This window comes from Corythoichthys intestinalis, chromosome 12 (assembly GCF_030265065.1).
Source record: "Corythoichthys intestinalis isolate RoL2023-P3 chromosome 12, ASM3026506v1, whole genome shotgun sequence".
NCBI lineage: Eukaryota > Metazoa > Chordata > Actinopteri > Syngnathiformes > Syngnathidae > Corythoichthys > Corythoichthys intestinalis.
This window is the reverse complement of record NC_080406.1, coordinates 603,201-625,441: the sequence shown is the minus strand read 5'-3', so window position 1 is coordinate 625,441 and position 22,241 is coordinate 603,201. Positions and strand designations below refer to the sequence as shown.

The 22,241-nt window shown below is 46.2% G+C and overlaps 1 protein-coding gene across 18 annotated transcripts in view; it reads left to right on the top strand.

Annotated features, from left to right (window-relative positions):
- The window catches only part of ttn.2 (titin, tandem duplicate 2), a 205,810-nt gene that overhangs the window by 88,895 nt on the left and 94,674 nt on the right, over nucleotides 1-22,241 (top strand). For 8 of the 18 annotated variants that reach the window (XM_057851521.1, XM_057851523.1, XM_057851526.1 and 5 more), the window contains 30 exons: nucleotides 57-1,463; nucleotides 1,597-1,644; nucleotides 8,907-8,972; nucleotides 9,051-9,128; nucleotides 9,230-9,301; nucleotides 9,460-9,504; nucleotides 9,648-11,420; nucleotides 11,871-11,921; nucleotides 11,991-12,392; nucleotides 12,502-12,780; nucleotides 12,851-13,120; nucleotides 13,183-13,322; nucleotides 13,729-13,855; nucleotides 14,688-14,954; nucleotides 15,039-15,305; nucleotides 15,423-15,686; nucleotides 15,823-15,962; nucleotides 16,073-16,199; nucleotides 16,278-16,544; nucleotides 17,005-17,271; nucleotides 17,349-17,615; nucleotides 18,258-18,397; nucleotides 18,472-18,598; nucleotides 19,429-19,571; nucleotides 20,247-20,370; nucleotides 20,442-20,708; nucleotides 21,187-21,284; nucleotides 21,377-21,545; nucleotides 21,612-21,881; nucleotides 21,947-22,213. In XM_057851521.1, coding sequence (XP_057707504.1) covers nucleotides 57-1,463; nucleotides 1,597-1,644; nucleotides 8,907-8,972; nucleotides 9,051-9,128; nucleotides 9,230-9,301; nucleotides 9,460-9,504; nucleotides 9,648-11,420; nucleotides 11,871-11,921; nucleotides 11,991-12,392; nucleotides 12,502-12,780; nucleotides 12,851-13,120; nucleotides 13,183-13,322; nucleotides 13,729-13,855; nucleotides 14,688-14,954; nucleotides 15,039-15,305; nucleotides 15,423-15,686; nucleotides 15,823-15,962; nucleotides 16,073-16,199; nucleotides 16,278-16,544; nucleotides 17,005-17,271; nucleotides 17,349-17,615; nucleotides 18,258-18,397; nucleotides 18,472-18,598; nucleotides 19,429-19,571; nucleotides 20,247-20,370; nucleotides 20,442-20,708; nucleotides 21,187-21,284; nucleotides 21,377-21,545; nucleotides 21,612-21,881; nucleotides 21,947-22,213 — 8,229 coding nt within the window. The remainder of the gene's footprint in view (nucleotides 1-56; nucleotides 1,464-1,596; nucleotides 1,645-8,906; nucleotides 8,973-9,050; nucleotides 9,129-9,229; nucleotides 9,302-9,459; nucleotides 9,505-9,647; nucleotides 11,421-11,870; nucleotides 11,922-11,990; nucleotides 12,393-12,501; nucleotides 12,781-12,850; nucleotides 13,121-13,182; nucleotides 13,323-13,728; nucleotides 13,856-14,687; nucleotides 14,955-15,038; nucleotides 15,306-15,422; nucleotides 15,687-15,822; nucleotides 15,963-16,072; nucleotides 16,200-16,277; nucleotides 16,545-17,004; nucleotides 17,272-17,348; nucleotides 17,616-18,257; nucleotides 18,398-18,471; nucleotides 18,599-19,428; nucleotides 19,572-20,246; nucleotides 20,371-20,441; nucleotides 20,709-21,186; nucleotides 21,285-21,376; nucleotides 21,546-21,611; nucleotides 21,882-21,946; nucleotides 22,214-22,241) is intronic. The other 10 variants (XM_057851533.1, XM_057851532.1, XM_057851531.1 and 7 more) reach the window with 4 other exon arrangements.

The following is a 22,241-nucleotide window of genomic DNA, read 5'->3' as shown; positions in this document are numbered from 1 at the left end:
TTGTTATGTCATCACCTCTTGGCGCCGCATTATGACGCCCACTCTTGGCGCTTCAGCGAAGTCAGTCAGGCCGGAGCACGAACTGCTTCACGTGATGGAAACGCTGCCTCTAATTGAGGAAGCTAAGTCTTATGAGGTCGAGCCAAAAGATCAAGCCTGTGTTTCGTACGAGGAGGCCTCGTACCAGGCGGGACACGTCAAGGTCTCTTTGATTGAGACACGGGTGAAAGAGTCTGAGGTATCCGACTCTGTTGTCGTAACCGAAAAACCAGAAGAGCTTAAGCAAAAAGTTCGAGACAAGAAGTTAGTTCAAAAAGAAAGCAAGGCTGCGATACAGAAAGAAACCAAGGAGACTAGCAGTCAGGTCTTGGTGGTGAACCAGGAAGTAGAAATCCAAGCGGTTGAAATGGCTCGAGACAAGGTGGTAGAGGCTGACGAATCAGAGAATGCCATTGTAACCGAGGAACCAGAAGCGCTTAAGCAAAAAGTTCGATACAAGAAGATAGTTAAAAAAGGAAGCAAAGCTACAATACCGAAAGAAACCGAAGAAACTAGCAGTCAAGTCTTGGTGGTGAACCAGGAAGTAGAAATCCAAGCGGTTGAAATGGCTCGAGACAAGGTGGTAGAGGCTGACAAATCAGAGAATGCCATCGTAACCGAGGAACCAGAACAGCTTAAGCAAAAAGTTCGATACAAGAAGATAGTTAAAAAAGGAAGCAAGGCTACAATACCGAAAGAAACCGAGGAGACTAGCAGTCAAATCTTGGTGGTGCACCAGGAAGTAGAAATCCAAGCGGTTGAAATGGCTCGAGACAAGGTGGTAGAAGCTGACAAATCAGAGAATGCCGTCGTAACTAAGGAACCAGAAGATCTTAAAGAAGAAATTCCAGACAAGAAGAAGATCGTGAAGAAAGAACGCAAGGCTATGATCCAGAAAGAAACACAGGATACTAGCAGTCAAATCTTGTTTGTGAACCAGGAAGTAGAAGTCCACGCGGTTGAGATAACTGGAGACAAGGTGGTAGAGGCCGACAAATCTGAGACTGCAGTCTTGACCAAAGAACTGGAAGAGCTTAAGGTAGAAGTTCGAGACAAGGCGATCTTTAAACAACGCAAGGCTATAATCCAGAAAGAAACCCAGGAGACTAGCAGTCAAATATTGGTGGCGAACCAGGAAGTAGAAGTCGAAACAGTCGAGATGACTCCAGACAAAGTGGTCGAACCCCTCAAAGCTGCGGCTGAAGAGGAACGTCCAGCACCGAGTCACCAGGTGGCTGAAAAACAGCAAAGAAAGAAAAAACTGATCCCAGAAAAAAGTCAAGCAGAACCAGAGGTGTCAGAAGTCCCATCTCAGAAAATCCTACGGAAAGTTTCCCGGGATAAAACGCCGGAAGAAGACTCAAGTCTTGGAGTTCGGACTTTACGAAAAAGAACAGAGAAAGACAACAAAGCGAGCAAGAAAGGTACACCTGTGGGTCATAACTTCCAACATCAATTACTCTTTTTTTTTTTTTTTTTTTTTTTTTTGGGATTTCCCACACTAATGTCTTTCTTTGAATATTAACATCTTGCGTATAATCTTTGTCTTTTTTGAAGAAGCTGAGGCTGCCATTGCGGAGACGCCGGCAAAAGAAGCCGAGAGAGGTAGAGCGGCAGCCCATCCGCCTTCGGGCTGAACGATTGTCGGTTATCGTTTCCGTGCACTAACTAAGATATATGTTGTCTTGTCCTAATCTCTTGGTGCCGCCTAATGGTGCTTTCGCGTCACTATTCCCACAATCCTACGCCTCCCTTTAAGCATCCGGGGAAGCCTGGAGCCACTTCCTGTCTGAAGAAGCCTTGGCCGTCCAAGAAGAACAGAGCATAGACAAGGGTGCAGAGTGCGAAGCATTCTCTAAACCTGGGCTCTGGAAATCCGTTACTGAAGGTTCAGAGAGTCTTGGTGTCCAGGAAACTTCAGAAATCAGTCAGGGTTCAGGAGTTACATTTCAGCCGAGCACACAACAGGGAAGCGTTGAGGCAATGATACGAGACAAACCGGCCAAACCTGGCATTAGGCAGTCATCAGATGAAATATTGACATTAAATGACCTGCAGGGATATGTTGAGGCTAAGAAACAAAGCAGTTCTCTTTCACAGGGGCCGTTTGAAACGAAGGGTAGAGAAGTCCTTGATGACAAAGGAAGAGTTTTATCAGTAGCTAGGGCAGAGGAAACTTTAAACATTACCGACCTTGAATCGGAAAAGGTTCTGAAACAAGAAGAACGAGCAGGAGAGCACAGTGAGACCTCAGAAGAAATGAATAGGGAAAATGCAGTACCCCTTAACATGAAGGTGTCAGAGTATGTCCCCTTAAAATTCAGAGCTTCTATGAAGGAAAAACGGCAAACCCAAGCTCCCTCGGAGATGTCACAAAATGACAAAATTCAAATGTTAAACAAAGCTAAACATGACGATATGCAACCAAAGGTTAGCTCAAGTCACTCTTATCAAGTTCTAGATGTTGACGCCTCAAGTGAAGACCTTGAAAGACGGACAAAATTAACCCGGGGCACGGAAGAACCGGCCGTAAAAGCAATGTATCAACCGTCTTTTAAAAAGGTGACTGTTACAAAGGCAGAGATGGAAGTCCTTCACCCTGAACTCAATATGCCTGACGGTTCAGCGCAAGACAAGCTTCGTTCAGTTCTGCCAGCCAACACAGTTGAAAAGAAACAGCCTTGTTGCACAGAATACCTAAGGAAAGCCACTGTGATTGACCTAGATTCGAGTTGGTCAACAGAAACATTTGGTCCCTTGTCAGAAGGGACTTTCAAACCTGCAGATAAGGACATTTGTCTCTTCCAAACAAACTTGAGTGCCTCAAAAATGGAACGCAAAGAGTCAACTGGAAGGGATGTCACCCCTGACAAAGCACCACCATTTCCGTTTCCAAGTAAAGAACAGACTTCTGATATTGAGAAGATGCAAGAACCAAAACTTGCTCACTCTCAGATGGAAAAACGGGAAGAGGGGGTTAATGCCACCATCATAAAATCACCTCCAGAACAATGCGCAGACGCTGGGCCTATTATTGCTACAATTCCAGACGAATATGTTGGACTTGAGATGGGTCCTCTGCTGAACGAGAGCACACAGGTAGACTTACTTGAAGGACAGGAAAAACAAGCCATTAAGAGCTATTTTCCACCTGAAGAAAGACCAAACAAAACCCTTCCAATTATACCCAAGGAAGATGTTCATACCCGCGGGCAAACGGGTGTAACGCATGCTGAAATGCACCAAAATATCAAATCCAAGACCGGCCTGAGGATAGTCAAAGTTAGGGGAGTCCAGTCCCACATGGTAAAAGAAGAAACCATAAGTCCTCTGGATGTGAAACCAGAACAAGTGAAAAGAAGAGCAAATGTGGTGACTCCCCTATCAGGTGTTGTTGAGGCTGCAGATGTTGAATTGGACACTTTTCAAAAATTTATGAGCCCTAAGGCAAGTCAGGAACTTCAGTCAAAACAAGAACTCGTTCATGAGCCAGAAGTTTTTGAAATTGCAAATGAGCAGGTGTTGACTAGAAAAGAGCATGCCTCCGCCAAGACCTTAACAGTTGAAAATGACATTGGAGGTGAAAACGAATCATCTCGTCCCAATACACAGGAGTTAGTTGAGATTCCTGATCTTCAGGACAGAATAACAAAAAGTTCTGTACTCAGTTCTGTACTCATCACAACACCTGAAGTCCATTCCATACTGCCTCTGAAAACCAAGCTGATGGAGGCTGAGACGGTTGAAGAGGAACATGCTCCCAAATCAGTAAGGGTCACCATGAGAGGAGAAGCTGCTGAAACTTCCCAGATGACGGACGAATTCAGACTGGAAGTAAAAAGACAAAGTTTAAGCAAAGTCAAACACAATTCTGGGGCAGAAATGCCGGCAGATATCTCCATGGTTCACGGTCAAGATGATGACATTTTGGAAAAGAAACCAGGAGGTTATGACAGAGAACATTCATCAGTGGTTACGAGAGCTGTGGTAGATACAGAATGTACCGCAAGAGTCATCGAGCCCCGAGAACTTAAACAAGTTTCTGACAAAACATTGAAGACCGAGACTGTTTTTGAAGATAGAAAGTCTAGTACTTCCACGGAAGTAGCAAGTGTTGCGAGGCTAAAATCTCAAATGTTACAGGAGACAGACAGATCTGTTGCAAATTATTCAGCAGGCCATAAGAAGGTGAAACTTGCATCGACAGACACCCTTAAGATGGATGCAAACAAAGACCAGGTCAATGACCTATCTCAGAGCTTAACACAAGTAGAACTGAAGCAACAAATAGAAAACTATAGACGGAAAGGAGAGTCTTCCAAGACCGATTTGATTGGAGAAGGAGGAATAAAGTTAGAAGGTCAACAAAGTCATAGCCCATCAATGGGTCTCGTCCAAAGTTATGCAGTACTAAAAGACCCAACTTCCAAAACTCAGACACAAACATTAGTTCAATTTCAAACGGAGGAGCTGAAATGTATTTCCGTGGGAGCCGTGAAAAGTGATGCAGCCCAAGATGTTCCTTATATATTATCTCAAGCAGAACTGAAACCACAGATGGAAAGAAAGTGTTCCAGGAAACCAGTGATGGACATTCAAAGTAAGCGAGAAGTGAACAGACATGAACTGGAAAGACCTAACACTCTTGTCCAAGGTTTGACATCCAAATTCATGGATCAAAAAGTAGATCAGTTGGAGCGAGAGGTGCTGACACGCCCATCTGAGGACTACCTGGAAAGTGATACAGTCAAAGATTTCAAAGTTCCTCAGCCTGAAATTCCTCATGGCTTGACTCAAGCAGAACAGAAACACCTGGTGGAAAGAAGGTCTTCAAGGACACCATTGGTTCACATTCTAGGTGAGGCAGAAGATATCAGTAAAGAATTAACACCTTCAAGTCTTCTCCAGAGTTTAACATCCCATGGAGACCCGACTTCCACAGCCAGGAGAGAAGACATAGCTCAAGCAGAACAGGAGGAGCTGAGATGTCTGACCCAAGAGCTACTGATTGAAAAAGTATCTTTTGAGAAACCTTTGGATGCTGAACGTCAGAAAGAATCAATCAAGGAAGGAGAAACACAGAAATTTGACACCAGAGATAGTCGAGAGAGTCTTGTCCAAAGTTTCCCATCCCAGCAAGACTTTACTTCCAAAGTCAAGGATCAAAAGTTAGATCAGTTGGAACTTCGAGTGCTAATAGGTGTAATTCCAGACACCCGGGAAAGTGATACAGTCAAGGACCTCATGGTGCCTCAGCAACTCACACAAGCAGAAGTTAGCAACAAAGAACAGCTAACACCTGCAAGTACTGTCCAAAGTTTAACATGCCACGGAGACTCCTCTTCCAAAGTCAGGAGACAAAAGACAGCTGAATCGGAAAAGGAGGAGCTGAGTTTTCTGGCCAAAGATATCCTCAAGCAACCGATTGAAAGAATATTTTTCAAGACACCTTTGGATGTCCAATGTCAGAGAGAAACAATCAGCGAAGGAGAAACACAGAAATTCGACACCAGAGATACTCAGGAAAGTCTTGTCCAAGTTTTCTCATCTCAGCAAGACTTCACTTCCAGAGTTGAGGACCAAAAGTTAGATCCATTGGAATGTGGAGTAGTGACACATGTATCACCAGATACTTTGGAAACCGATACAGTCAAAGACCTCAGAGTTCCGCAGCCTCAAATTTCTCATAACCTTACGCAATCAAAAGTGTTTAACGAAGAACAACTAACACCTGCAAGTGTCATCCGAGGTTTAACATCCCACATAGACTCAACTTCCAAAGTCATGAGACAAAAGTCCACTGAAGCAGAAAAGAAGGAGCTGAGTTTTTTGGCCCAAGATATCCTCAAGCAACCAAATGAAAGAATATCTTCCAAGACACCTTTGGATGTTAAACATCAGAGAGAAACGATCAGAGATGGGGAAATACAGCAACTGGACACCAGATATACTCAAGAAAGTCGTGTCAGAGTTTTCCAATCCCAACAAGACTTCACTTCCAAGGTTGAGGATCAAATGTTAGATCCATTGGAATGTGGAGTGCTGACACATGTATCTCAAGATACTCTGGAAACTTATCGAGTCAAAGACGTAACAGTTCTTCAGCCTCAAATTCCTCATAACCTCACACAAGCAGAAGTTATCAGCATAGAAAACCTAACACCTGCAAGTATTGTCCAAAGTTTAACATCCCACAGAGACTCAACTTCCAAAGTCAGGAGACAAAAGACAGCTGAAGCGGAAAAGGAGGAGCTGAATTTTCTGGCCCAAGATATCCTCAAGCAACCAATTGAAAGAATTTTTCCCAAGGCACCTTTGGATGTTCAACGTCAGAGAGAAAAAATCAGAGAAGGAGAAATACAGCAATTGGACACCAGAGATACTCAAGAAAGTCATTTCAAGGTTTTCCCATTCCAGCAAGACTTCACTTCCAAAGTTGAGGATGAAAAGTTAGATCAGTTAGAACTTGGAGTGCTAACAGGTGTAATTCCAGATACTCTGGAAACTGATACAGTCAAAGACCTCATGGTTCCTCAGCCTCAAATTCCTCATAACCTCACACAAGCAGACGTTATCAGCGAAGAACAGCTAACACCTCCAAGTATTGTCCAAAGTTTAACATGCCACGGAGACTCAACTTCCAAAGTCAGGAGACAAAAGAGAGGTCAAGTGGAACAGGAGGACCTGGGATGTCTGGCCCAAGAGGTTTTCAAGCAACCGATTAAAACATCTTCCGAGAAACCTTTGGATGTTGAGAGTCAAAGAAAAACGATTAAAGAAGGAGAAACACATCAATTGGACACCAGATATACTCAAGAAAGTCTTGTCAGGGTTTTCCAATCCCAGCAAGACTTCACTTCCAGAGTTGAGGACCAAAAGTTAGATCCATTGGAATGTGGAGTAGTGACACATGTATCACCAGATACTTTGGAAACCGATACAGTCAAAGACCTGAGAGTTCCGCAACCTCAAATTTCTCATAAACTTACACAATCAGAAGTGATTAACAAAGAACAACTAACACCTGCAAGTGACATCCCAGGTTTAACATCCCACATAGACTCAACTTCCAAAGTCATGAGACAAAAGACCACTGAAGCCGAAACGGAGCAGCTGAGTTTTCTGGCCCAAGATATTCTCAAGCAACCGAATGGAAGAATATCTTCCAAGACACCTTCGGATGTTGAACGTCAGAGAGGAACACTCAGAGAAGGAGAAATTCAGCAATTGGACACCAGAGATACTCAAGAAAGTCATGTCAGAGTTTTCCCATCCCAGCAAGACTTCACTTCCAAGGGTGAGGTTCAAAAGTTAGATCCACTGGAATGTGGAGTGGTGACACAAAATTTAGCACACCACGGATACTCATCTTCCAAAGTCAGGAGACAAAAGACAGTTGAAGCGGAACAGGAGGAGCTGGGATGTCTGGCCCAAGAGGTCTCCGAGAAGCCTTTGGATGTTGAGAGTCAGACAAAAACCATTAGAAAAGGAGAAACACAGCAATTGGACACCAGAGATACTCATGAAAGTGTTGCTGAAAATATTAACGGTCAGAATGTAGATCAGTTGCAACACGAGATGCTGATACACGCATCTCCAGACAGCCTGGAAAGTAATACAGTCAAAGACCTCATAGCTCCACAGACCCAAATTCCTTCTAACTTTACACAAGCAGAAGTTATCAGCAAAGAAGAACTAACACCTTCATGTCTCATCCAAAGTTTAACATCCGACAGAGAACCAACTTCCAAAGTCATGAGACAAAAGACAGATCAAGCGGGACAGGCAGAACTGAGATCTCTGGCCCAAGATGCCCTGGAGCAAAGAATGACTTCCAAGAAACTGTTGGATGCTGAACATCTGAGAGATTCGATCAGAGAAGCAGCAACACAGCAATTGGACACCAGAGATACTCAAAGTATTGTCCAAGGTTTCCCATTCCAGCAAGACCTATCTTATAAATTCAGGAGCCAAAAAATAGATCAAATGGAGCTGAAATGCATATCTCCAGAGGCTGTGAAAACTGATTCAATCTTAATATTTCCTCAAACTGATGTTCCGGATAGCTGGATTCAAGCAGAACCAAAGAAGCGGATGGAAAGAACAACTTCCGGGACACCATTAACATACCTAAGTCTGGGGGAAACTGTTATAAAAGGAGCAGAAACACAGTTGGGTAGTCCTCAGATAACACCAGAGGTTATGGCAAAAAAGTTAGATAAAGTGCAACAGAAGGAGAAGAAGCATGAAGTATTAGTGGTGACAGGTGACACTCACAGACTATTTTCTGCTAAGATCGAAACCAACGATAAGGAAAGACTCCAAACCTCTTATGCTCAGGGAGTAAGATCAGATGACGTACAACCTAAAAATGTATTAGGAAAGCAGAAACTTGTGTCAACAGAGGACACGATAAAAGCAGAAGAATCCAGCATAGATGGCTCTGCAAGAGTAAAGCCAGAATCCAAGTTTTATTCTTACAACAAAACAAAGTCAGAAAGTGAAATTAGTTTGAGGGCCTCACTCTGTGAACCTTCAGTAACAGATGAACCCAAAGAAGATGTAGGGGGAGGAGCCAAAGACCGTCTTTCATCGCAAAATGTCTCCAGAGGTATCGAGAAAATGCGTGGCCTGTCACCAATCACTTGTTTTTTTGACTTGATCACAAGTCGTTCTGCAGCACTCTTGCGTCCCTTGAGGGTCACGTGCCGTGTCACCCGTTTCCTTTGGCCTCTTTGGTCAAGCACATTTCACATCACGCCTTCTTCCAAACCGAGCACATTAACCTCTTCAGTCTTCGTTCGTCTGTATGTTTTTTGCGTCGGCCGCACGAAAGGCTCTGATTGTCTTTTTCTTTGGCTTGCAAGCTTTAGCGGAGGAGCCACTACCACTAGTAGAGGAACCCAAAGGCGAGCCACCTGTTCCTCCAGAAGGTAGCGGCCTCTTTGAATGTCACTCTTCAGCACCTATGAACAATGACAGGTGTGACTTAACTTACTTTTTACTTGAAGAGCACCGAACAACTGCACCAGTTGAAGTACGAAAGCCCGACGATGGTGAGCAGTTGCAAAAAGCAATGAGCGAGCCAGGTATCCTAAAACTCTTGTATTGCTCTTATAACAGCTCTTCAGTAGTAAACGCCTCGCTTGCTTCTATTACAACTTTTTTTCCCCTTCTACTGTTGAAACAGTTAAACGTGTCGTAAAGGCTGGAGAGCCAACCAAGATGGTTGTGGCAGAAGAAAAACCTCTAAAAGTTGCAGGTAGTTTGTGGGACCGCTAAAAAGGGTCTCTCTTTTATTGCCTACTTGATGTCGTCTGCATGATAAAAGTTCAGATAACTATTCCAGGCCTATATAAGGTCCTCAGTCAAACGTTTTCCAAAAATGAGTCAACTGATAACAATCTTTTCATCCTTTAGATGAAACCAAGGGACCGGTTGAGGCGCCGGCAGGAGTCAAGAAAGGTAGGCTCAACTCAAACGACAGGACTTTTATGGTGATACGTTTAGGGTACTTGTTTCTAACTAGTCTTGGTGTCCAGAGTCCACTGTCTAAAATGTTGTCCATCTGTATCGACTTCTGGTAACTTCAACATGTGCTACCCCAGAACCAGCTCTCTTCAAAAAAGGTAAAGTTCCAACAGAAGAGACCGGGACCTTTCAGCTTCCAAGTTTGAGGAAAACCACCCCGGTTGTAAAGGAAGAAGTGGAGCAAGAGTTGGAAAGGGTTCAACTCAAGAAGATTCCAACAGTATCGCCAAAGGAAGCAGAAAAGGAGCAGAAACTTCAGGAGGCCACCAGAACCACGCAAATTGACATTATCGAGATGGTGGATGAAGAACGCACGTCTACGATGGTGGTTACCACCAGGAGATCTGTAGAGGAGAAGACACTAAAAGACAAAGCAGATGTAGAGAAAAAGGCGGAAATTCCAAAGCCGAAAGCAGTTGAAAAACAAGATATCGAGCCAAAATGGAGTAGTCAGAAAGGAACACCCAAAGACGAGAAAGCGGAAGAAACCATTCCCTTGAAGAAAGCACCCAAGATGCCAAAGAAGGAGGAGCCAGTCCCTCCTGCTGCCTCCTTGAAAAAAGTGAAAAAACTGCCCTCTGAAAAAGAACAACCAGAAGTTGTCACACTTAAACCCTTTGAGAAGCCAGTGAAAGCTGCAGAGGAGCCAGAGAGCGCTAAAAACGAGGCGCGAGACAGGGACGCTGTGGCTTTTCAGAAGGGAGAAAGGATCCCCACTGAGATGGAGGCTAAGGAACCTCAAAAGAAACCTGAGAAAGTGCCAGCAGAGGTAAAGGAACCCCCGGCTAAGGTGCTAAAACCAGTACCAAAGGAGAACACTGAGGACGAAGAAGCAAAAGCACCAGTAAAATTAAAGATAACCCCAAAAATGCAGCCGGAGCCAGAGCCAGAGAAGGTAAAGCTTAAACCTTTCTCTCGTCCTTCAAAAGAAGCTGCCGAACCCGAAAAGGTGTCGTTGGAGGCCGATGAGAAGAAACCGATGGAATTGTCGCGCCAGCAACGAGTTACTCCAGAGAAAAAAACAGAAGAGAAAGTGCCAGATGCAGCATCAAAGAAGTCTGAGACTCCAGAGCCAGAGAAGATAAAGGAGCCCGAGCCGGAGAAACCCCAGATCCTTCCAGCAGAGGACAAAAAGCCAGAGAAGACAAAGGAGCCTGAGCCAGTTCCAGCAAAAAAAATTCAGAGTCTAGTCCCCGAAGAACCTAAACCGCCGCAGCCGAAGAAGGGAGTCACCCCCAAGACCAAAGACCAAAAAGAGGTGGCTTTGACGCCTATTGAACAGATCAAGAAAGTCCAGCTAAAAAAGACACCGTCACCCAAGGTCGAGAAGACCAAAGAAGCCGAAAAGATCCCCGGCGCTGAGAAACTAAAAAAGACTCCTAAAACAGTCTCGCCAGAATCCACGGAGGTGGTAACCCTAAAAAAAGTACCCCAAACTCCCTCACCAGAAGGGCTGATCAAGAAAGTTCAGTTAAAGAAGACACCATCACCCAAAGTCGAGAAGCCCAAAGAAGCCGAAAAGTTCCCCAGTGCCGAGAAACTGAAAAAGATTCCGAAAAGCGACTCCCCAGACAAAAAAGTAGCCAAATCGCCTTCTCCGGAAGATCAAGAAGCAGCAAAGGCTGTGCCGGAAAGCATTCCCCTAATGAAGGAAATTTCTCCTGGAGCGGTGGAGATGAAAAAGGTGGCCACCCAGCAGGAGGAGGAATTGTCTGAGGATGACTTTTGGCTGGACGACGTGGGGGAACCCGAGGAGGAAGAGGTCTGGGGCTGGGAACTGGTTCCTGACGAAGACTGGGAAGGTGAAGGGGAGGAGGGTGCTTTGGAAGCGCCGGGGGCCGCCAGGAGAGGTGAGACATCGGAAGCGGGCGGGACGTCCTCGGAAACAGCCGCCCATCACCATCTCAACTCATAGCCATCTTCATCGTGCTCACCTGCCATATTTCTTTTTGGTGGTCTTTCATTCACTGCTCATGTCTTAATGTCATTCCTGTGTCTAGTTTCATCTTAATGTCATTTTTGGGGGGATGAAGTAACACAGCACAACACTCATTCACTCTCATTTGTCCACAAATTCATGATAATCTACTGGAAGCATGAGAGACAGGGGTCTCAAACTTGCGAGCAGGGGGCCAACGGCGGCCTGGCTGTCAGTATTTTGCAGCCACTTTTTTGTTGGATAGAATTCATAGATTAACTGCAAAATTAGATGAAACATCACATTAATCTATCACAGTTTGAGACTCCTAATGTAAAACTACCTGGTTTTTGACAAGCTAACGCCTTATGTTTTTAAACAGAGGGACAACCAGCAGATGACGCAGGTAGAGGAAGAGGAAGAGGCTTGAAACGTAAGTCCTCTCTGACTAAATCATCTGGAAAGCCCCGCCCCTCCTGAAAGTCTCTTCTTTGTCTTTCAGCCAAGCTGACGCCGTCGCCTGGCGAAGGCAGGGGGCGCGGTCTGAGACCCGCCGGAAGAGGCACTCCGCCTCCGCCGCCGGAGGAGCCTTTTGGAGGATTCAAGCTGAAAGCCGTACCGCTCAAGTTCATCAAAAAACTGGAGGACATCGTGCTGCAGGAGGCAGAGTCCATCGGTTCTAACGCTATCTTTGAGTGCCAGGTGTCACCGTCCACAGCCATTACATCGTGGATGAAGGACGGCGGCAACCTGCGCGAGAGTCCCAAGCACAAGTTCACTTCTGACGGAAAAGATCGCAAAATGATGGTCAAAGACGTGCAGCTGTCTGATACTGGAGAGTACACCTGCGTGGCCAAGAACGCGGGCAAGGAAATCAACTGCACCGCCAAACTCATTGTCGAAGGTGCGTTGTTACTCCGCAATGTTCCTCTTCCTCCGAGTAGATCCTCGACTCAAGGCGAGACCTTCCGATTCTTCGGGACTGGACTTGAATCTTTCTTTCTCATCTCTAGAGCTCCCTGTGAAATGGATCAAGGAGTTGGAGCCGGAGGTGTCTGCCGTAAAAGGTCAACCGCTCTACCTGTCCTGCGAGTTGAACAAGGAGCGGGACGTGGTTTGGAGGAAGAACGGCGAGGTCCTGAAGAAACAGGAAAACAAGTTCCAGATCAATGTCATCGGCCTGGCACACGCTGTCACGATCCAGAACACCGTGGAGGACGATGGCGGTTGCTACTCCTGCGAAGTGGCCAATCAGACTGAACTGAAGACGTCGACAAATGTCAAAGTAACCGGTGAGTATTTGGACTCCATCCTGGAAGCGCTCGATCTTTAGATTCTGACCGTGTGGTCTGGGTTACGCAGAGGTGATCAAGGATTGGCTTGTAAAGCCTCTGAGGGACCAGCACGTGAAACCAAAGGCAACCGCCACATTTAAGGGCGAGTTGTTTAAGGACACTCCCAACTGGAAGTGGCTAAAGGGAGACAAGGAGGTGACCCCTTCCGACAAGGTGGAGATCAACAAGGATGGCAAGAACATCACGCTTACCATCAAGAACTGCCAGCCCGACGATGTGTCGGAGTACTCCGTGGAGGTGGAGGGACGGGTCTACTCCGCTAAACTGACGCTAGGAGGTTTGCTTCTTATTTGTGATATCTATTGTATGTACTTTGATTGATCGGACTTCTTCTGTCAGAGCGTGAGGCGGAGATATTGAAGCCCCTGACCAGTGTGGAGGTGTTTGAGAAAGAAGATGCCGCATTTGAGACAGAAATATCTGAGGATGACATTCCGGGGCAATGGAAGCTCAAAGGGGAGCCTCTGACCAGATCCCCGGTAGGATGCACTTGGTTCCTCTTCTTCTAGGTCTGGTACACAAGGGGTGTTAAACTCATCCCAGTTAAAATGGACTGGACGTCTAGGGGCACTGAAAGATGAGCATTCACAGATAGTCCTCAATGATTAGCAATGAGTTAATTTGGGTCGCTTCCTTGTTAATTTTAGGCATTCTGGGGTTATTTCCTGTACGTTTCGGATTATTTGCAGGTCACTTTCTGGAACAATATTTTTTTATTATTATTTCTTACATTATTTTTTTCTGATTTTTGGACCACAGGACTTTTATATGAAGTTTATTTCAGTAAAAACCATGAAGTCGACGCACATGATTTACTTTGGCGGGCTGGAGCTTTAATATTCCTGTTGCAGATTCTTAGCATTTGTAAACATGTTCCTCCCTCAGACCTGCGACATCCAAATGGAGGGCGGCGTGCGCAAGCTAAAGCTGACAAACTGTCAACTGGACCAGGCAGGCGAGGTGTCCTACCAGGCACTGAACGCCGTCACCAGCGCAATGCTAACTGTGAAAGGTAAGCAGCTTCTAACAGTATTCTGAATGTCCACCTCCAACGCCGGAGCAAGCGTGGAAGTCTATTCAAACTTTAGGTCTTTGTTTTTAGAGTGGATCGTCAGTTTTGTAGCACATTTGAAAACTGCCGTATTCTTAAATAACCCGTTTGTCTTGGATTCCGTGTACTTGCTGTTTTTTCTTGTTAGGAAACAGACTGATTGATGTCTTTAGGGTATGTGTTTTTTTTTTTTTTTTTGTTTCTTTTTTTATGTTTTTCGGTCGCAAGAGTGACACCAGGTTGATATGTGTGTCACCTTCTAACCATCTTCAGAAATCCCAATGCAATTTGTCACGCCTGAAGGACATCAGCGTGTCTGAAAAGAGAGAGGCCAAATTCAAATGTACCGTCACTAGGCACGTCCCCAAGCTCATATGGTACAGATAAAGGTTTAAAGTCACGAATCCGAGAAATGCAGACTTTGTTTTTTAAGAGGATTGGTCTTTCATTGCACTTTTGAAAAGTGGCGACTCTCCAGCGACTTCCAGGTCCCCGTTTGTCTTGTATTCCATCTACTTTGTGTTTTGTCTGGGCTGAAAACACAATCATTTCTTTAGTGTCGGTGGTTTTGTCTTCTACAGTCCCCGGTCACAAGAGTGTCTTGAGGTTGATTTGTGTGTCATAGCACATTTGAAAAGTGCGAATTCTCCAAAAACTCTCAGGTCCCCATTTGTCTTGTATTCTGTCTACATTGTGTTTTGTCTGGTTTGGAAATACATTTTTGTCTTCCATATTCCTCCGTGACAAGAGCAGCTTGAAGTTGATTTGTGTGTCGTCTTCTAAACATCTTCAGAAATCCCGATGGAATTTGTGGTGCCGCTGAAGGACATCAGCGTGCCCGAAAAGAAACAGGCCAAATTCGAATGCATCATCACCAGAGATGTCCCCAGGGTCATGTGGTACAGGGGAAGCGACATCATTACTCCGGATGCCAAATACGACATCATCGATGACGGCAAGAAGCACATGCTAGTCATCAACTGCTGCGAGTTTGACGATGAGGACGAGTACAGAATTGAGGTTTTGGGCAAAGAGTCCAAGGCCAGACTAACAGTAGAGGGTAAGTGGTGGCCGGCCCCGCGGAGCTGCTTTTTTTCCCCCATATCTCTGTCCTAACTGCCGTGCCATGACACTGCGGTCGTAGGTATCAGGCTGAAACTGATTTCGCCGCTCAAGGACCAAACAGTGAAGGAGGGCAGCACAGTTCGCTTTGAACTGGAGCTCTCACACGAAGATATTCCAGTTACCTGGTATAGAAATGATGTTAAAGCCCACCCAAGCCGAACGGTTTTCAAGCATGTGGACGGAAAGCAACACGTGCTGGAGATCAAGGATGTGACTCTGGACGATACATGTCAGATCAAGGCCGAAGCCAAAGGACTTTCCACCGCAGCCAACTTGACCGTCATAGGTAACACTCATTTGTTTTGCCCGTCCAGAGCCGCGCCGTGCTGTTTTGCTTCGTCGTTGCATCCGGTCTCTGTCTTGTATGTTCCTTGGTCACGCGTGCCCGACTATCACTTTCCAGAGGGAGACGCGTACTTCACGGTCAAGCTGCAGGATTACACAGCGGTAGAGAAGGACAAGGTGGTCCTAGATTGTGAGCTCAACAAAGATGTTAAGGTGGTCTGGTACCACAACGAAAAAGAAGTGAAACCCTCCAAGCTTGTTGCCGTGAAGGCGGAGGGCTTGCGCAGGACGCTGGTCATCAGGAAAGTTGCTGACGAAGATAAGGGACAGTATGTGTGCGATTGCGGAACGGACAAGACTACTGCGACCCTTCACATCGAAGGTACAAGTCCATTGTTTGTTGTGGACGCTCATCAGCACCCGCCCCCATTATGCTACCCTCAACCACACTGTTAACTTCATCTTTCCCTTCTTCTATACAATTTGTGGCTAAATTGCGGCCTCTACTTTAACGCTAGCCCGCCACATCCGAGTGCTTCGGCCGATCTATGGCGTGGAGGTGTTTGAAGGTGAGACGGCTCGTTTTGAGACGGAGCTGAGCGAAGACGACGTGCACAGCCAGTGGAAACTCAACGGTCAAGTCCTAAGTTCATCTCCCGTACGTGAACCCCACCCCTCAAAAACTTCTCGTGCTTGTGTGTGCGCATGCTGTAAAATGGAGGTCTGGCGACCTCGATCTTGTTATTGAGAATGATTCGGCGTTTGCAGGACATAGAGATGGTGGAAGACGGAGTTAAGCACACGCTGGTGCTATACAACTGTAAGGTGCCTCAGACCGGTGAGGTTTCCTTCAGCGCTGCCGACGCAAAGTGCTCAGCTAACCTGAAAGTCAAGGGTGAGCATCGTGTCACCTCTGGCGACGCCGTCTTCACCAATGCACTAATTGTCTAATTGTTGCTGTGTCGATCGACAGAGATTCCTGTTTCTTTCATTACACCGTTGGCTGATGTGCGCGTCTTTGAAAAAGACGACGCAACGTTTGAGCTAGAGGTGTCCAGAGAACCCAAAAGCTTCCGTTGGTTCAAAGGCTCACAGACGCTGTCAAGCGATGACAAATATCAGCTGCTACAAGATGGAAACAAACACACACTTATCGTCAAATCTGCTAGATACGAAGACGAAGCAAAGTACCTCTTTGAGGCCGAAGACAAGAGAACATCAGGGAAGCTGATCATTGAAGGTACCTGACATCGACTCAGGCGGACCTCCGACAGAATTCATATGAAATGTGTTTGTGATTTTATCTAAATCAGGTAAAAAGATCAGGTTTTAAAAATGTATTTGTATTTATGTATTTGTAAGTATTGTAAATGTGTATTTATTATTATAGGTATGAACTTTTTGTACAAAAACTCAAAGATGGTTCCACTAACCGTGGTGTCTTTTACTGTACCAAACTTTGCTTTGATAGCTTTGGGAAGTCTCTGAAGCTTGCTTGTTGTTCTGGAAACTGATCAAAAATTTCCCAAAAGTGGTTCATGATATGACGTGAAGTCAAATTTCTGTATACCTATGTCCACCCTCTTTAATCTTCACAAATCGAGTTCATCATCTCAAGATTTTATTGATTCTGTTGCAGTTCCTCCAAACTTCTTAAGTCTTTGTTCGACTGGCGTGTCAACACAGTCTCTATCTGTCAGGTATCCGCCTGGAGTTCCTCAAACCCATCAAAGATGTGACGGTGAAGGAGCGCGAAACGGCCGAGTTCAGCGTGGAACTATCCCACGAAAATATACCGGTAGTTTGGTACAAAAACGATGTACGCTTGCACCCGAGCAAGGTGGTGCACATGTCTGAGGACGGCAGATTCCACATGCTGGCTTTCAAGGAAGTCTCTATCGACGACACCTCTATGATCAAGGTGGAGGCCATGGATAAGTCTGCGGAGGCCATGCTCACTGTGCTGGGTTAGTATGTCGGTCCCGAGTCTTGGTACGTACGCGCGCGCTTACGGTTGTCATCAACAACCTTGAACGTCCTGCAGAGGGAGACCTCTACTTCACACGCAAACTCCAAAACTACACAGCTATTGAAAAGGATGAGGTGGTCCTTTCCTGTGAGCTGAGCAAGGCCCACGGCGAGGTCCGCTGGTTCAAAGATGGTCATGAAATCTCTGCCTCCAAGAATACTCTGATCAAGTCAGATGGGAGAAAGCGTATCCTGGTCATCCGCAAAGCGGCCAAGAGCGACAAGGGAGCCTTCACGTGCGACTGTGGCACCGATAAAACCACGGCCCAACTCAACATAGAAGGTAATGCTTGCGCTGGCCCCTTAGAGATTAGAGACTCAAATACCCATGACCTCTGGCATGATTGTTAAAGTCATGAAGTCTTTAAACCGTGGAAGATTTCTGTTGAACCAGACAATTTCATACACGTGGTTTAAGTGCAGGGTTCTAGTTTTGCCGGTCCCAATTTTTCCTGCTTTTATAAATTGTCAACGTGTAGTTGTTCCAGAATGCAGGACCCAAATCTCCTTAACCTCTGGGGTCACGACTCTTTAAACAGTGTAAGGTGTTGGGAGAACCAGACATTTTCATTTGCGTGGACTGAGTGCATGGTTCCATCTTTGTCGGTCCCGATTTTTCCTCCTTTTATAAATTGTCAATGTGACCCCTTAACTTCTGGCATGATCGTGAATGTCATGAGTCTTTAAATGGTGTACAATTTTTGGAGAACCAGATAACCTCCTACTGGTGGATTAAGTGAATGATTGAAGCTTTGTTGGTCCTCATTTTTACTCCTTCTTATAAATTGTCAACGTGTACCTTTTCCGGAATGCGAAACCCGAATCCAAATTCCAATCTCTCCAACCCAACACCGATGTCTCCTCAGTGTCACCGTAGCAATAATCTCTTGCAGTACTAACGCTAACATCTTTCCACGCATGGCAGAGCGCGACATCAAGGTGATTCGTCCACTCTACAGCGTGGAAGTCACCGAGACCGAGACGGCCAAGTTCGAGACGGAGATCTCCGAGGAAGACCTCCACGCCATCTGGAAGCTGAAGGGCGAGACCCTTCACCCCTCCGCCGTGAGCTCCCCTTGCCCCCCTCCGTCATCCCTCCCTGCGTCATTTCTGGCATTTCGTGACTTGTTGTTCTTCAGGACGTGGAAATCAAGGAGCAAGGCGTGAGGCACACCTTGGTCCTCTTCAACTGCCGCAAGGACATGGCAGGAAAAGTTGACTTTGCTGCCGCCAACGCCACGTCGTCAGCTCAACTTCGCGTCAAAGGTGACACAATGTTTCTGTGTGTTTATGTGTGTGGCATTTGGCCAAACGGTTGACATTTTCACCTCGCACTTCAGAGGTTCAACATGCAAACTCTATGGGTTATATTTCGGGTATTTTCTGCCACATTCCAAAATCATGGACGATAGGTGTAACGGATACAAGTTGTAGGTTGCATATGAAACCTCCTAGCCGATGACTTCAAGACAGCACGCTAGCAGATAGAGCTGCTAGCCTGGGCTTTTTGGCCGAGCGGGTATTGCACCCACGTGCCGTGCTGACTGCGCTGTGGGGCACGGGTTCAAGTGTTTACGTGGACGAGGGACAGATCACATCGTGTGCCACGGTTACACGGTTACAACTCCTAATTGTTAAATATAAGAACCTAATCTGTAATAACCCCTCCATGTTCATTATAAATATATCACGACTATACGAGTATTACAGATGTAATTAAATAAGCCTTCAATGGAAATGGAAATGCAAATGACACTCGAGATATTGGGGTGGGGTGGGGGGCATATTATCGAAGACATTTAGTGAGAGCTGATTGACAGGAGCAGATTGGCCGTGGCCCCTCCCTCTCCCCGCTCTTGGCCCATGCTTGCTTATTTTGGAAGTGACGCGCCTTATCCACCGCGTCCCGACCTGGCCAATCGCTGCCGGGTTGTACGTTAATGGGCCGCCCCTCCCTGCTGCTCGCCGGCAGTTGTCCCGCGGGCTTCCAGCGACCGCCCCGAGCAGTCCTCTCTGGGAATTTGTTTCTTTTTGGTGGCGCACCCGCGGGTTGCTGAATTAGCCCTTACCCAGGATGTCTTGTCCTCGCCCCCCAGCCCGAGTGGTCAGCCTCATGCGGCCGCTGAGCGACGTGACGGTGACAGCCGGCGAGACGGCCGCCTTCGAGTGCGAGCTGTCTTACGAGGATGTCCCTGTGGAGTGGTTCCTGGAGGGCGTCAAATTGGAGCCCAGTGACCGGGTGAGTCTCTTTGCCGCATTTCCTCTTTCTCACTATTTGCGTGGTGGCGCGTGTGCTTATAAGGCCGGCCATAGGCCAGTTTTGCAGAGCCAGCTCTTTTCCATCTATTTTTAAGCGAGCAGGTGGCAGGTGACCGCCCAATTTTCACACCTTCACTCTCTTAATGCTGCTGCTACCCAATGGAAAGAAAGTGCTGTTAGTTTCACTCAGATTAGGTCATGTACACCCATGTTGAAGTTTTCAAAACAACACGCGAAGAGAAAATAAAGCATTACATTTGACATTTAGTACAAATAGTACACATTTAGTGTTTTGTTTGTTATTAATTCTTATCATATTTTAACAATGAGTCTCTCCTGTTGTAAGATCGTGCCATTGCTACAAAAAAATGGAGCATTAAAAAATGGAAAGTGATTAGTTTTAAAAGCTATTTTTAAATGGTATTTGATTAATAAAACCATTTAATAAATTATTTACATGGGAATAAACACTAAATCAACAAGAAAATGCTATTTTTGGAGAGATTGTATGGGGATACTTTGCTCTGCTGGTCAGCAAACTCCCGCACATCACTTCCTATTGATTTTAATGTATTTACATGTAGATTATAGTAACGCATAGTGTTTTAGATGAGGTAATGAGGGCAGAGGCTGATGTTCCCACGTTGACCTGCAGGTACTGCTGAAGTCAGAGGGTAAAGTCCACAGCCTAACCCTGAGAGATGTCCAGCTAAATGAAGCGGGACAAGTCCGGCTCACCACTAAAGACTGCCAGACTGAAGCCAGACTCATCGTCAGAGGTGGGTCTCCGAAAGCCGACGCTGGCCCACTAACATGTCCCGCCTCCTCATTGATGCCATCTTTTATCCAGAGCCGCCAGTGGAGTTCACAAAGCCGCTGGAGGACCAGACTGTGGAGGAGGAGTCGACCGCCACTCTGGATTGTGAAGTCTCCCGGGAAAACGCTGAGGTGCAGTGGTTCAGAGACGGACAGGAGATCCGCAAGAGCAAAAAACACGAGATGCTGACAGACGGACGCAAGCGGACGCTGCTCATCCACGGATGCACTCTTGACGACTCCAGAACCTTCTCCTGTGCCGCCAAAGAATTCAAGACTTCCTGCTTCCTCAACGTTGAACGTGAGTACCTTCTTTTTCAGAATGTGGAGCCTCTGAGAACACTTTAGGACAAACAGAACTGGCTGTAGTTCACCTAGGGGGACTACTTGCTGTTCTCAGACGGTAAAATCGTTTAAGTTTTGAGTCAGGTAGTCACAAAAAACGGAAAATGTTCCTGGAGTTCTATGAATTCAAGACTGCCTTAGAGTTGAATGAAATCAATTTGGAGTTGAAACGTTTTAAAAGGTCCACAAGGAGGCCATTGTGAACACTTCAGTTAAGGATTGACGTGGCCTGACTTGAACTGATCTGGACTTTTTTGGGTTCACGTTCTGTTCAATGGTAAGAAGAGCTTTCAGGTTAAGTCAGAAATCCACCAGAAACTTCCCTTTTCTAAGTGTTCTACCAGAATATATTCAGAATATGTTCCTCGAGGTATATTGGGAGCCCTTCACAAACAAAGATTGAGGTGGGCTAACTTCTCTGTGTCTGACCAAAGCTCTTCGCGTGGAGTTCTCCAAGCCACTCCATGATGTGGAGGTGCAAGAGAAGGAATCCGCCAGGTTTGAGTGTGAAGTTTCAAGAGACAATGTCAAGGTAAGTGCTTGTGTTAGTCTGCTGTCACAGTCGTCCCCCTTTGCAATCGTCTGCCGTGTGTGACCCTCTCACATCTCACGTCCTCTTTACAGGTTCTCTGGTTCAAGGACGGAAGTGAAATCAGAAAAGGGAAGAAGTACGAAATTATCGCTGAGGGACGCCAGCACGTGCTCGTTGTCCACAAGTCAGTGATGGATGATGAGGCTGAATATGAATGTGATGCCAAGACCGCCAAGACCTCTGGCATGCTAACTGTCATTGGTAAGAAGAACCTTTTACAACAACTCTAAAGATACTTGGACTCAAGCTGGTGGTGGTTTCTCACAGAGGAGGAGGCCAGATTCACCAAGAACTTGTCCAACGTGGAAGGAACCGAGACGGACAGCGTGAAGCTGATCTGTGAAATTTCCAAACCTGATGCCGACGTCACCTGGTACAAGGGCGACGAGGAGTTGCCGGAGGGTGGCCGCTACGAGCACATCATGGACGGCAGGAGAAGGATCCTCCTCATTCAGGACCTGAAGATGTCCGATGCTGGAGAGTACAACTGCAGGCTCAGTCCCAGAGTCAGAACCTCCGGAAATCTCAAGATTAACGGTATGCGCTTGCTTGCTTCGTGTTTATCAATTCTAAACTAATCTCGCCGCGTTCTTGTGTTGCAGAACTGGCAGCCGAGTTCCTGTCCAGGCCTCGCAGCGTGGAGGTGGTCGAGGGCGAAAAGGCCGAGTTCACCTGCACTGTGTCCAAAGACACCTTTGAGGTCAAATGGCTGAAGGATGAAAAGGAGATAGAGGCTGGGGACAAGTATCAGATGATCAGCGACGGCAAGAGAAGGACTTTGCTCATCAAGAAATGTGAGCTCAGCGACGAGTGCAAGTATGTGGTCATGATTGGAACCACCAGGGCAAGTGCCCAGCTCACCGTACTGGGTAAGTAAACCTAGAATCAGATTAGATT